Source organism: Citrus sinensis, chromosome 5, assembly GCF_022201045.2.
Source record: "Citrus sinensis cultivar Valencia sweet orange chromosome 5, DVS_A1.0, whole genome shotgun sequence".
NCBI classification, from domain to species: domain Eukaryota; kingdom Viridiplantae; phylum Streptophyta; class Magnoliopsida; order Sapindales; family Rutaceae; genus Citrus; species Citrus sinensis.
The window spans coordinates 24,777,682-24,793,377 of record NC_068560.1 but is presented as its reverse complement, the minus strand read 5'-3'; the positions used below and the strand labels follow the sequence as shown (position 1 = coordinate 24,793,377).

Below are 15,696 nucleotides of genomic sequence, written 5' to 3'. Positions count from 1 at the left end.
ATTTAATTTCCTCCAAACCCGTAGCAATTATGGATTACTTTGAGCCCTAGCTAGTTAGACGCAGTTAATTAGCCTAATCAATCAACAACCATATATTTCCTATAAGAGTAATTTAGTACGTACTTAAAAAACTCAAAACCCTACACAAAATACGTACACAGTTTATGAATTAGCAGCTTGTCACCATCATGCATTTGTATCTCAATTATTTTAGCAACCATGCATGTACACATGCATATATATATATATATATATATATATATGTATGTATTATGTATGTATGTAATCATTCTCCGACCATCATCCCCGTGAGCGAATGATATCTCCGATCATGGCCGACGTAATCATCGTCCCAACTCCCAACCCGTAGGCTTTATCTGATGAAACGAAACCTCGAAACTACTCTTCTGCAGCACATGATTCTCTTCTTCTTGTTCTCGTTCCACCCGTGCAGCTTCATCCAAACCATCTAAAACCTCAGCATCATCAATAACATTACTACTGCTGCTGCTGCTGCTACTACTACTACTACTACAGTTAGGGACGTTCCATTTAACTTGATCAATGTATTCGTCCGGACTTGGCAGAGGTATTTTGAACGGTAGCCCTTTGATCTTTGCCCAGTACCGGCGCTTCGCGGCGTTGAAAGCCTCTTCGCCTGCTGAATCATTCCAGCGCATGACTTTGTGTGAGTTGCGTATATATTCTTCAAAACACGTCGGAGGAGAAGAGAGAAGAGATGCTGCATGATAGAGAGGTATCGACAGGCAAGCATTCCAGAAAACAATGTTGGTGCGACAGGCAGCCTGTCGCACCAGCCTATTGCACCAACACCGTGGCCAAAATTGCCTGTCGCACCAAGCTTCGTGCGACAGGCACCTGTCGCACCAAGCGTCGTGCGACAGGCACCTGTCGCTCTAAGTTTTGGTGCGACATGCAATCTGTCGCTCTAAGTTTTGGTGCGACATGCAATCTGTCGCACCAATCTTTGTGCGACAGGCAGTCTGTCGTCAAATTCACTCATGACTCGCAGTTCCGAAACTCTCGATCAAGTTCAGAAGGGTAATTTGGGGAGAAAAGCGTGTGTTTGGCTAATGTTGATAGAAAAAAGTTGAGAGGATTAATTGTGAAAATAACAAAAATTTTATGATTATTTTTGTAAATTTCCCTTTAGCCTACGTGTTGCAATAGTTACACTAAATGTAACTTAGCAAAAATGTTATAAATGGACTCACGTGAGCTGTGGGCGGCACCATAACCCACAGTTTGGGCATCACCATCATCAAATAGTTAGAAAATTAGCAGAAGTAAATAAAATCTGATTATCTACTGCTATAAAAGCTGCGTGAGATACCATACGATATTTTAACCTGATATTGTGGCAATGCAAAATGACTGTTTAAAATGATCTAATACCCTACTCTCTGTCATTTTAATGTCTCAACTCCATGATTTGGTAACGTAGGGTATGGGTAAAGATACTCAATGCAAGAAAACACCAGACACAAGTACTCATCACACTATGCCAGCAGCAGCGGCAGTACCCCCTAGCATTGCATTTACATCACTACTTTACAAATGCAAAGCCATTCAACAATTCAAACAAACCCACACTCAGCTCATAATAAGAGGCCTAAATCACCCGCCAAAATCATTCAGACCCATCATCTCATTCGCGTCTCTCAATCCACATGGTGACATAAACTACGCTCTTCTTCTCCTCTTTCAATCCTCAACACCCGCTCAAATCTTCCTCTTCAACACAGTCATTCGGGGCCTCTCCCGCCTTTCCCGCTCGCACTATCTCTCCACGTCACTACACTTGTTCTACAGATTGATTGACTTGAATGTAGCTCCAAATAACTTTACGTTTACGTTTTTGTTTCAGGGTTGTGCTAGCTGTGCTCATTTTGATTTGGGCACACAGTTGCATGGGATGGTGGTTAAAAATTCATTTGCATATGACGTGTTTGTGAAAAATTCTCTGATACAGTTTTACTCGGTTTGCGGGAGAGTGAGGGATGCGAGATGGGTATTTGATGAGAGTGATGATCTTGATGTTGTGTCTTGGAATTCGATGATAAATGGGTATGTGAGGAATGGTGAGATTTTGGAAGGGCTTAAGCTGTTTGACAAAATGCCTCAACGGAACGATGTTTCTTGGAATAGTATTCTTGGTGGCTTGGTTAGGTTTGGTTCTGTAGATGATGCTTGTAGGGTGTTTAATCAGATGCCGAAGAGGAGTTTGGTTTCTTGGGTTGTGTTGATTTCGGGTTTTGCTCAGAATGGGCGGCCAAAGGAAGCTTTGGCTTTGTTTAGAGAGATGCAATCATTGGATTTGGAACCAAACTCTGCTATTTTGGTGAGTTTGCTTTCTGCGTGTGCACAATTAGGAGCTTTGGATTATGGGAATTGGGTTTACTCTTATATTCAAAAGAAATGTATAAAATTAGATTCAATACTATGTGCAGCTCTAATAGACATGTATGCAAAATGTGGAAGCATTGATTTAGCAATGCAGGTGTTTCATTCATATGGGGACAAGGATGTTTCAGCTTATACGAGTGCAATTTTTGGCCTGGCAATGAATGGACACAGTATTGAAGCATTTGAGCTTTTTGAGAACATGAAAAGTAAGGGTATCTCACCTGATAGTATCTCTTACATAGCAGTTTTATCTGCATGCAGTCACTTGGGGTGGGTTGAGAAGGGATTTTACTATTTTCATTCAATGTTTGATGTTCATGGAATTAAACCCGAGTTGGATCACTATGCTTGCATGGTTGATCTTCTTGGCCGTGCTGGTTTGTTGGAGGAGGCAGAAAATTTCATTGCTTCAATGCCAATGAAACCTGATAATGTCATCTGGGGTACCCTCCTTGGTGCTTGCAGGGTACACAGAAATGCTGAGATGGGTCAAAGAATTGGGAATATGCTGATAGAATCTGATCAAAACCATGATGGTCGTTATATTTTATTATCGAACATTTATGCGGAAACACTGAAAGGAGAATATGCTGAAGAAGTCAGGAAAACTATGAGAAAAAGAAAAATAAAACGGGCCCCTGGATGTAGCTTGATTGAATTGGATGGTGTTGTTCATGAATTCTTGGCAGGAGATAGATCCCATGAAAAAACACAGGAGATCTACCAGTTCTGGGAAGAAATTGTCAAAAAAATAAAGAATTATGGCTACAATGCAGAGACAAGATCAGTTATGTTTGACATTGAAGAGGAGGAAAAGGAAACTGTGATCGGATATCATAGTGAGAAATTAGCATTAGCTTTTGGTTTAATCTGTACCAAGCCTGGATCTGTAATAAGGATTGTGAAGAATATTCGAATCTGCAGTGATTGCCATTCAGCCATGAAGCTTGTTTCGAAAGTTTTCAAAAGGAAAATATCTATTCGAGATCGAAAACATTATCACCATTTTGAAGATGGTTCTTGTTCCTGCTTGGAGTACTGGTAACCCAGCAATAAAAAAGCCCACATAATGACAATTAATGCTGAGTGTGCAGTTCTGTTAGTGTTAATGGCAATCATCTAAGATGCTTTGAAGACCCTTTTAAAACTGTAAACAGCTTAGAACCCTCTTGAGAGTTCAAAGACCGCAAAGCTTTGTACTGTTTATACCTTTTCAACCTTTATCTGGTATAATTTTCTATCATTGCTTCTATTATTTTGGTGTAATTATCAAGAAAATTCTCTGCATTGGCTAACAGCTAATTAGTATTGTGCTTGACAAACAGATGAACAAGTGGTGCTTATGGCTTTGGACCTGCCAGGTTGAAGATTGAAGACTAAAAAATTTATGCAACGTAAATGGAACAGTTCTTTTGTGCATACCATTGTTGACTTCACACCCGCAGCCATGCACTTCAGGTATGAAGTGGAAACAGTTCTTATTTTTTTTCAATTAAGTTATAGCCTAATGGCAACTTAATTCCCTCCCCACCCATGTGAGCAAGGTTCAAACCCTGAGGTATTTTGTTTCCATTGAAGAGATTTTACTAGCTAAACTAGCCGGAACCCATGAAACAGTTATTATTTGAAAATGGTAATCATTTTTAAGAAACATAAATATTTTTCATGTGATTTGTTGAATTTATACTCCAACTTTTTAAAAATTTTGCAAACATATACACCCAAGATTTCTTTACAACATTGTTTAAAAATTTCCAAATCTAACACACTTGATAAAATAGGCTAGCGGGATACACATTTTTCTAACTCTTGACCACGTTAGTGTGATACACATTTTTCTTAGTCTCCAACTGAATATACTTTTATTATCTGCTCAATTATGGCCGTTGTTAAAGAGAATGAGGTGAACACTCTTGCGTCAGTACAATGACATAGACTTACAAATTCTCTTCTTTTCAAATAAATAATAATAGTTACTGTTACTCGCTATAAACAGAGCGAGACCTCAGTTATGTCATATCCTTCTTTCTTATCCTCTTTCTCTTCACTTCTGGTAAAATAATTCTGAATCTTATTTTCAGAGGCTAAACTTTCCATCTTAGATATATGAATGTGCATGCCTATGAGGTGTTGTTTCAAAGCTTGCATCTAGCATGATGTGTTGTTTTCAAGCCTGCATCAAGATAAATAAAATTCGCTTCTGGACTCAATTTTGTTTTAGAAAAACTTTGGTGATTTTTATCTTTTAGAAGAAACTTTTAACGTCCTTTTCTTTATTTTGGTTTCCATTACTTTATTGTGGGAAAAAATCCTAATCTCCCAAGAGGATATGACTTGTGTAATCTTGGTTATTTTAGTTATCCCAGTCTTTGCCAACGGTTGTTTTGTCACCCTCTTTCAATCAATAAAATTTCTCCTTAAAAGACTTTTTTTTTTTGGTTTGATTTCCTGTACATCAGATCATAAAACAATATGTTATTCTATGAAGGACTCTCTCTTGATTATCTTATCATTTACACTGCTTTAACGGCGTTCTTAAATCTTATAGATGCAAAGTGGGTGCCGATGGCAGAAGCAAAAGATTGCCACAAGGCGTGGAACTGCAAAGGTGAACAACCTTGCTGGGAAGCCTGTAAAAATCGTTACAACGGAAAAAGGGACTTTGTGATTTGTACACTGGACTTGCCGTTCCTAAGCAATGCTTTTGTGCCTACAAGTGCTAGGTAATCATACATCCATGTACTACACTTGTTAATCTAAATAAGAGAAAATCAAGTTGGGTTTAGCCTCTTGCAATAAAAGTAATAAGATGTTGAATAATCAATTTTTGCTACAGTAAGTGTGGAGCGAATTAATTCAACATAATTTGAATTTGTGCTTTGCCCCTGAAAAAATGGTTTTGTGTTTGGAATGTATGAAGTAGGAACCAAAAAGCCATGTCTTTCGTCACTTTACAATCCACAATAAATAAATGTTAACACAACAAAGAAACCCTAATAGTCACGGAGATTCTCTTATATTTAAGAAAATGATCACATATTTTTCTGGGACACACAAATTTTTTTTTTTTTTATGATCATTTCTAAAATAAGAGAGTTCACGTAATTATTTTATCAAAATATAGAGATGTTATTACCATTTTTCCTAAATAAATAATAAAATCTTAAATTATTAAATAAATGGGTACGCAATGCATAGTATATTAGTATAGGTGTATTGTGACAAACAACACAACCCAAAAGATAATTTTTTTGTACTTCCAAATTGTTGCCACTCAAAAGAATTTAGGAGCTGTGAGTTCCAGTTAATGTAACTTAACCTTGAAAATAATAATAAATGATTGATTTTAAATCATGCCATTCAAACCTAATGTTGGTGGTATGTACTTGTGGGGAATGACAAATGTAGAGAATTACAATAATAATGGTGGAATTTTATTGTGTAAAGTAATGTGTTTATAATTTTGTACGTAGGAAGAAAATAATGGTAATAGATAAATCGTAGAAAAATAATGTATATTTGAATGCACATTATAAGTGTCGTTTTCCTTATGTGATGCACATGAGTTAAACAAATACGCCTCTAGGATATAATGAAGTACTTATTTGTTTGTTTGCGTCGTGCATCGATGAAAGTAAACCAGAATACTCTTAAATGTTGCAAGTCTGTCAAGAAACAATTTATTGTTCCCATATAAAACAATATATTTGATATTTAGTGCACAAAAATAAGTGTTTTATGATGAAATTCGTTTTAGAAAAGCGGGCTGAGAAAAGAGTGGTGTGTGATTATTATTTTCATGTCTAAATAACTTAAACATGATCTCTATTTATAGACATACTTGTACCCCTTCATTTGGATTGTCATTTTTCATGATACTCTTTCATTAATGGCTATTGGATCAATGTTTAATTTTAATTAGTGGTTCAACTTGAACTATCATCATTTCAAATGAAATGTCACCATGAAATGATGCATTTCTAAGTGAAATATCACCATGAAAAATTATATTTTTAAGTGAAAATATATATTTTCTATAAGACACAATTAATTGGACATGTCTTTACAATAAAACACTTTTTTTTTAGACATATCTTTACAATAAGACACCATTTATTTTAAAAAAATTTCCAACACCTAATGCTACCATTGGCACTCAAGCATAATGCTCACAAGAAGCTTTTGATTTTAAAATCATGCCGGGTTGAGATTTTCAACGTTGAATCATGCCAGAGGATTTAGAGAAACCATTGGTTGATCCTAATAATTTCAACCGAGAGGGAATTGATGTGGTAAGTTCTGCATGTAACAAATGCAATACAGTTACTGCATTTGTTATTTCAAATTTTAATAGCATCAATCGTCAGTCAAACGCTCTATTTTCGTAGAAACGGTTATTACCACCAGATGAAGTATTTGAACAACTAAATAAGAACAACCAGACAAGGACTTTCATCAGAAGATGCTAAAATTAAATGAGATTGAAGATTTTTGGTCCCAGCCAGCTTGAGAACAAGACGATAAGAACCCACATTTCCAAACTTTCTCCAAATTCCATTATTGGTGTTCTTAGGAAGTAGAAGAGTTCATTTGCAAATTCATTAGTAGTGTTCGTAGGAAGTCCAAAATGGTTGAATTCATTTCTTGAAATTTACATTTGAAAGTTGGTTTCCAAGTTGAAAATCTTATCAATGAAACCATCATCTATTGCATGCTTGCTTCAAATCCTGTATTTTATGTATTTATTTATTTATTTTTTTACTGGCAGGTAATATACAACTAATAGATTGATTGAAAAGATCGAGTGATCGGTATCATTTCTCCTAAAGATAATAACAGGACATCGTGCAATTTCAAAATCAATTGAGAATATAATGGAAACAGCACTCACACAGTCTGTGGGTTAGCTTTATGCCTACTGTCATAGGAGATATATGAAAGACTGTTGTTAATGATTGCCTCAGGAGTGCTTGATCAAGTTAAACAGATTTATTGGGTTGATCACCCTAGTCTGAACAGTCAAATAGATAGGGACTAAAAGTTTATTTGCGTCAATTTCTACCCTTTTGAAAAATTAAAGGAGATTATGAAATCATCTAATGCCAACACATGCAAGACCATTTACGAGTCAATTGGTGATCCAATTGAATCAGTGTTTAGCCACGTAGACAGCTTGAATAAGGAGAGTGCATTGTGAATCTCCATCACCCCTGGTCCATAGTGAGTTATCTCAAATAGCGAAACATGGCCTTTTTTTTTTCTTCCCCAAATAGACACTACAACTCAGCTCTGAAACATTCGATTATCTTTTCAAGTTGGCATACCCTATCCAAAACTAATTTATTACGACAACTCGAATCATACTCATACTTAATTTTTTACTTACCAATTAACCAAATGAGATATTACCATTTTACCACTAAAGTTATTCTGATATATCATGTCAGTACCACAGTTTGGTGAACATAGTATTTTAGCACCAAACGTTTTAGCTATTATCAATTTACCACCATTTCGTTAAAAAAGTAAAAAATTTGCTGATTTTTTGTTGATATCATAAGGGCATCAAAGACATTTCCTATTGAAGCCAAAAACTCTATTGCAAGTGTAAAATAAACAATAAAACAAAGTAAAAAAAATTCAAGGGAAATAATTAGAGAATTACGAAATTGATAACCCTAAAATTGGCCCCTCTCTCTCATTAATTTTTTCCTTTAATTAAATTGTTATTGTTTTTAGTTGTGATTAATGCTTGAATTTCATAGATTATAATATTAATTTTGAAGCAGAATTTATTATTATTATTATTGTTATTTGTCATAATTTTGCATATTCTTCATTATTTTTATTAATTAGAAATTTCAATTGTTTTCTAAATCTTATTAATTGTTATTGTTATTATAAATTGTTATTAAATCGTTATTATTTTTAGTTGTGATTAATACTTGAATTTCATAGGTTATAATATTAATTTTGAAACATAAATTTTTATTAATTGTTCTTTGCCTATCGTAATTCTACATATTATTCATTATTTTTTATTAATTACAATTTTTAGTTGTTTTCTAAATCTTATTTTTGTTCATTATTTCTTTCTTTTCAAAGTGTAAAATTATCTTTTATTCTCTTGGGGGTAAAATCGACTTTTAACTCATTTTCTGTTAAACATTAACGTTTTTCTAACGGAATGGTGGTAAATTGATAACAACACAAACTTTTGGTGCTAAAATGCTATGTTCACCAAACCGTAGTACTAATATGATATGTCAGAACAACTTTAATGGTAAAATGATAATATCCCTAACCAAATTAAGGAACACGACAACTAGTTCTTTCAAAATATTTCCATACCATTACTGCCTTACTGTTTTAGGTGAAATTGAATTAATGCTTAAATTATATCTTGCTATATATATATATATAAGTACATATTCTCACGCAATAACAAATCAATCAAAAGCCAGTTTCCCAAAAGCCCATTTGATAAACAACTTAATTAATCTTTCAAAGTATGGCAAAGTTGATGATCGCTATTAGCTTCTTCCTTGCACTCATTCTCCTTGGATCTGCAGGTTAGTCTTTCTCTATTTTCTCTCTTTTTTTTTTTTTTAAAAAAAAACCTTTATAAAAATGGGTTCAAATTTAGTTTCAAGTATATATATAACAAAATACATGAAAATTTTCACTTGAAGAAAACATGATGCATGAAGCAGCGGAAGCAAAACGCGACGACGAAAAAGTTTGCGAAAAAATTTGGCCCTGCAAAACAGACATCCAGTGCAGAGACGACTGCCAAAGATTGTACGATGGAGATGGATGGTGTGATTTCCATAAAGTGCCATACATTCCTCAAAACTGCACTTGTACATACTTGTGTTAATCTCCAATTTCCCCAGCTATATATGTGGGCTTGAGGGCTTCAAATTATAATAAAAGCACAGTTTATGCTTCAATATTAAAATAAACTTACTCTTGTTATTTTACCTTAAATATAATTGTTATATTACAAAATTATTAGGAACTTTTTGTTAATTAATATCCATAATTAATATTCGAGTTCGACATATATGTTTTGAAAAACATGCAACTATTGAGTAAATGTTTTCTAAAAATAAATTTGAGAATTAATTTTGTTGTTCAATATAAGTTCGTTTATATTCTCGCAAAAATTACATAAAGTCAAAATTATCATCGTTCAATTAAGAAAAAAAATGTGAGTACCAACAGAAAGTAATTTTTTTTTAAAAATTTGGAATATTACTATTAGTAATTTAGTTAGCTTCACTCTTCAAACTCCATATACAAGAAATAAATGAAAAATTCTAGAGAAAAGACAAGAAAGCAAATTGTTTATGAGGGAATTAATACAAATGCATATTCGTGTAACAGTAGATCGAAAACTCATTGGTGTTATGAGAAAGAAAATTTTAATCGGAGGAGATGAAGGACTAGGGGTGGATTATAGTTAAAAAAGAGAGCCAGAGACAAATACTCTCTCTCATCCATACGTTCGAAGACTCCAACCCTTAAAACTCAAGAATAATTATCTTCCATTTAACTAAAGAGTAATTAGTAATTTTCTTACAATTATGTTAAGTATTAATGTACATTCTAGATGCATGTGAGATAAATATCGAACAACACTCATGGATGAGAACGAATGGACAAATGAGTGGATGTGGTAGAACGGTTAAACAGTTTGGTGAAAAAAATCACATGTAATGTTGGTTAAAATGACTATAAGTAGGAGTTAATGAGTTGTGTTCAGTTAAATTAAATCAAAATCATGGCGTTGTACAGTAAGTTCGCAATATGGCTAATGATCTTAGCAATTCTTGCATTACTAGTTACTCTTAAAGCTGAGCACAAGATCGGCTGGGTCGATTATAAACGGTTGAAGGAGTCGATTCGAAACCAGCATAAAATTCGGCAGTTGCGGCGGCGGCCACCGCCCCTGTCCCCTTGAAAATCAGCAAGGTCGAGGTCCATGTGTGATGGTGGCACCATACGTGCTTAATATTAATTACTTGTTTAATAATCCAGCCCGCAATAGCAAGGCTTTGGTATTGATATCTAATATTAAGTGATTAATGTTTATTATTAAAAAATTAGTAGAAAGAATAATATAGCCTTGAGATATTTCTGTCTTTTTGCACCGTCTCTCTCAAAATTACACTAAGAAGTTGCAACGTGCATGCGCAATTAATACTAGCTAGTCATCTGCGAACGCTCATGACCATACATGTAAGACTATTTATTGCTGAGTTTGAAAAGCATAGAACGACTAAGCTTTTGGAAAAATGATTATATGCGAATTAATTTAAATGAGATCCTTATTATTTTGGGACGACACTCCTTCCATGTTTTGAAAAGAAAAAGGGGCTTGAGGAGAATCATTTTTGGTGTTGCTGCTGAGAATCCTCAAGTGATTAGGTCTTCTTTTAATTATTATAATCAGTCAAATAAAATTGTTTGAAAACCATTGAATTAGGTATTTAATGGTGTTTTAGTGGTTGAAGTATCGTTAATGTGCATCTTTCTTGAATATGTATCATATTGTTTAGGGTATAAACTTTTTTTTTCTTTAAATTAATTTCAAGACTCAAGTACATATAGCCAGAGAAATTTGAAATCAACAATTATATGTACAATTGCAATTTTGAGGAATTATGGCACCTTATGAAAATCACACCACCCGTCTCCCTTGTACAATTTTTGGCAGTCGTCTCTGCACTGAATATCTCCTTTGCAGGGCCAAATTTTTTCGCAAATTTTAATTATATCCTTTGCTTCTGCAACATGCCTCACGCTTAATTTCATCTGTTTTCATGAACACAACATATATGTTAGCTATTAGCCATGCATGATGCATCTTGTGAAAATTTTCATTTGTATACTTGAAATTAGTTTTGAACCCATTTTGTAAAGCTTTTTTTTTTTAAATAAAAAAAATAACGAAAGGTACACCAGGTACAAGGAGAATGAGTGCAAGCAAGAAGCAAAAAGCGATCAACTTTGCCATTTATATGTTCTTCAATGGATCTTTTGATGAGGAAACTGATTTTGATTGATTTGTTACTATTGCTCAAGAGCATGCACTCATATATATGTAGCTTGACGATATAATTCAAGCATTAATTCATTTTCTTCTAAAACCGAAGGGCAAATAATCTTGGAATGGGAACATTTTAATGAATTGGCGTTATCGTAGTTTCTTAATTTTGGTTAGTAAATCAAAAGGTTAGGTATGAGTATAATTAAAGAGAGTTGTCTCATTAATAATTATGAGTGATAAATTTTGGAAATATAGAGCACATTAAATTTTATGTATCTGAATTTTTAATTTACTATTTTTAGTATATAGTAAATACAGTATATATCCTATCGGATAGCATTAGTAATAATGATAATGTAACAAAGTAATGAATGTAAAATTCCTAATGACTTGAAGCCAAGGTCTAGCTCTAGTGGTATGGAGCAGATTTCTTGGGGCTTAGGTCCTAAATTTGAATTTCTATGAATACGAGAGTTATTAATACAAAAAAACTCCTAATAATTAAAATTTTGATTTTGTCCAGAAACTTTTTGCTCTATGTTTAATGACATGGAAGTATCAATGATGTATATATTTTGATTACAAATATTTTTTTAATAAGCATCAAAAGTCTTCATTTATTTCAAGCCTATGCACAATATATAGCAGGATAGATGCGAAATACATTATCAACGCACAACAGTTGCACATATAAGTGGAGTTTTTGGGTATATATGGTGTCGGATATATAATTGCGAAATACATCTCCACATTGATCGTCCCCATTGCATGATCAAGTTTGCCCGCAACGCTAATTAATTTTATGTCTTGCTTCTACCACAGGCATCATGTTTTTTATCTGTTAACTTTTTCATGCACAACATATAAGCTTGCCATTAATTATACATCTTGTGCAAGTTCTCATTATATAATTATTATATACTTGAAACTTATTAATGAGCCCACGTCACAAAGTTTTTCTTTAACAAGAAAGAGGAAGAAAGAGATATCCCGGCTGAGACAAGGAGAGTGAGAGTAAGCAACAAGTAAACAACAGCAAACTTTGCCATCTTTTGAAAATATTAAGTTGTTTAAAGAGTTCTAAAAGGCTTTCGAGGAACCATTTTGACCGGATATCTATTGTAGAATGAGGAGATGCATTTATAGGTGATGATATGATTCAAACATTAATTTCACCACCTTTTAAAAGAAGAATACAAATCTAGGAATAAGAATAATTTGAATGAAATAGTTATTGCAGTTTCTTAGTTTTGGTTGGTAAATTAATTAAGAAATGGTGTAATAATAACGTAACTAAAATATATGATAAATTCTCTTTCTAAAAATAAAATATATTATTTAAATTACTCCCAATCCTAGATTTACAATCTTGCTTTAGAAGAAGGTAAATCAGTGTATGAATCCTATCATCCCCTATAAATGCATCTCCTTGTTCTATGATAGATATTCATTCAAATCTATTAATACATTCAAAAAAATTTTAGAACTCTATACAAAAAAATCTATTAATATTTTCAAAAGATGACAAAGTTCACTGCTGTTTAGCTTGTTGCTTGCTCTCATTCTCCTAGTCTCAGCTGGTATATCTCTTTATTCATTTTAAAAATGATACAGTTTCATTAATTAGTTTTTAAGTACATAATTAAAGTGAAAATTTTCAAAAGACGTGTTTAATAGCTAATATATTGTGCATGTACATAAGATGAAAGCATGGTGCGTGCGGCAAAACCAAAGCGTAAACCTAAATGTTGTGTGCAAACTTGGCCATGCAATGGGGATGATAAATGCAGAGACGACTGCCAAAATAGATACAATAGAGACGGGCATCGTGATTTTCATCGGACACTATATTTACCCCAAGAGTGCACTTGTACCTACAACTGTTGAGCATTTTGATCTATGTATACTAAGGCCTTAAGTAAATGAAATAAATAATGGAGACAGCCGTCCTATATATGCTTAAAAAATCTCTCTCGCCGGAGATATATATATCATTGATCTTTCAGTTGTCTATAGCATGCAACATCATTTAATTATTTAAGCACTTGTACTTAGCTATTCAACTGCATAGCTGGATGATAAAAAAGGCAGAACAATCAAGCTTCTGTGGCAATCTTGTGACAGAATATTATTGCGTTTTTCTCTTAATATGATGAAAAAATATAGAATACTTTGTGGAATGTCTGTTCTAATTTCATAAGCATTAAACCATCTGTTATTGCCACAAACACATACACATACTTCTATGGTCTAGCCCTGCAATGAAGTTGCTCTTAATTTTAAATTAGCTTCATTCTTCAAAATCCATATACATGAACTAAATGAAAATTCAAAGCTGAGACAAGAAAAGCAAATATAAATGTATAATCGTGTAACAATATATCGGAAACTCATTAACATCAATGAGAAATGAAATTTTAGTTTTGAAGAGGAAAAGATTAGCCGTTGAAGCAGCTACGAAATCAATTATTGTTTGGTCAATTTATCGTGATAGAAAATCAACGCATATCATTCAATCAACTTTATTAAAAAAGTAGTTTTTATACTTCATAATACTCATAAATTTAATTTAAGATATATAATATACTCTAATCACGATCGACATTATAAGTTTTATAACTAAAAGAGGCAGTCAGCTAGAGAGAGAGAGAGAGAGAGAGGTCCTCTCACACATAAAAGAAGTTTCTACCACTCAACTAAATAATAGTTACATAATTTGCAAATGTACTTTCTACGAGCTTGTAAGTCTTGAATAACACATGAATAAATGCGTGGCCGAGAACAAATAGATAAACGAGTAAATGTGGTAAAGCGGTTAAACAGTCTTTGTGAAATAAGCCACGTGTACTCTTGGTTAAGAAGGCTATATAAATAGGAGTTGACGAGTTGTGTTCATCAGTTGAATTAAATCAAATCATGGCTGTACCAACAAAGTGTTGGCTCCACTGGCAATGGAGTCCCCTTAAGTGGCTTGACTGGGTTTGCTCCCCAGTTCGAGTCGCAGGGAAGTCGCCTTTGTTGGGAGAACCTGTGCCTCCCGGTTCGAGCGGGGACTTCTAGTCTGGGTTGTGGTACGGGCTTAAAGGTGTCTCCCACAGTTGGGGTCCTCCCCAGGATACCTCGTGGATAAGACCAAAAAAAAAAAAAAAAAAAAATCAAATCATGGCTGTGTCCAATAAATTTGCATTATATAGCTAACGATCTTAGCAATTCTTGCATTATAACTCACTTTAACGCTGAGCGTGGCATCAGGCTCGATGCCGATGGTTATCAAAGATTGAAAGAGGTGGCTGAAAACTCGACCATCCCCGACCCCTTAGAAGTCAAGAAGGTCAAGCTCCATGTGAGATGGTGGCAGCATGCATGCTTAGTTAATTACTTGATTAATAATTTGGCAAGAAATAATAAGGCTTTGGTATTAATAATGTAATATATACTAAGTGCAATGTTTATTGTTAAATAATAAATGAAAATAATAACATAGCCTTAAGATATTTTTTCATTTTTGCATTGTTTCTCTCATAATTAAACTAATTAATTAGAGTTGCAACTTGCATGCACAATTAATACGAGCTAGTCATTTGGGATCGCTCATGACCATCATCCGAGAAAATTTAGGAGCTCATATTCTAATACCCCAACTCACGTATGTACATGAGTGGTGATATTTGACTCCTTTAATTTATTTCATCAGTCTCCAATTTTCAATTGATTTTTTTTTATTTCTAGATCCTCTTTCAAACTCTCAACGAATATCAACATTTAATCACATCAGATAAAATTCTTAAAAAGAATAGCTTTTTTTATTGTTGTATTTGTTCTTTGTACAGAGTTCTGCTATTTATATGCATGGCTAGATACTTCACATGGTAAGTGTTTACATGGCAAGAATCACCATTTAATTATACAATATTTTCATGAGATTATTCTTCGCATATTTACAATCTTGTTGATCTATATCCAAATTGAAATTAAATAAAATTTTAGGTTATCACAAAAAATTAAAACCAATATAATTAATAACAATAAACCCCATTGGATGTTCGTCAAATTTTACAAAACCTAATATTGAAATTCATTATATGTTGGTGGAGGTAATCACTACTAGAAAAATGGCATTCGCTGATACTATTTTGGTGTCAGTAATATGTTTCGCTGACACCAAGTTTTAGTGTCAGCATAGCCCACGCTAGTGTCACAGTGACACTAGAAAA

The 15,696-nt window shown here is 33.6% G+C and overlaps 1 protein-coding gene across 1 annotated transcript; it reads left to right on the top strand.

The window, feature by feature from the left end:
* The first annotated feature begins 1,277 nt into the window (after positions 1-1,277).
* LOC102620054 (pentatricopeptide repeat-containing protein At5g66520-like) lies at positions 1,278-5,212 on the top strand. The gene is made up of 3 exons (XM_006471713.4): positions 1,278-3,654; positions 3,753-3,885; positions 4,976-5,212. The coding sequence occupies exon 1, from the start codon at positions 1,469-1,471 to the stop codon at positions 3,470-3,472; it is 2,004 nt and encodes a 667-aa protein (XP_006471776.2). The 5' UTR covers positions 1,278-1,468; the 3' UTR covers positions 3,473-3,654; positions 3,753-3,885; positions 4,976-5,212.
* The last annotated feature ends 10,484 nt before the right edge of the window (positions 5,213-15,696 follow it).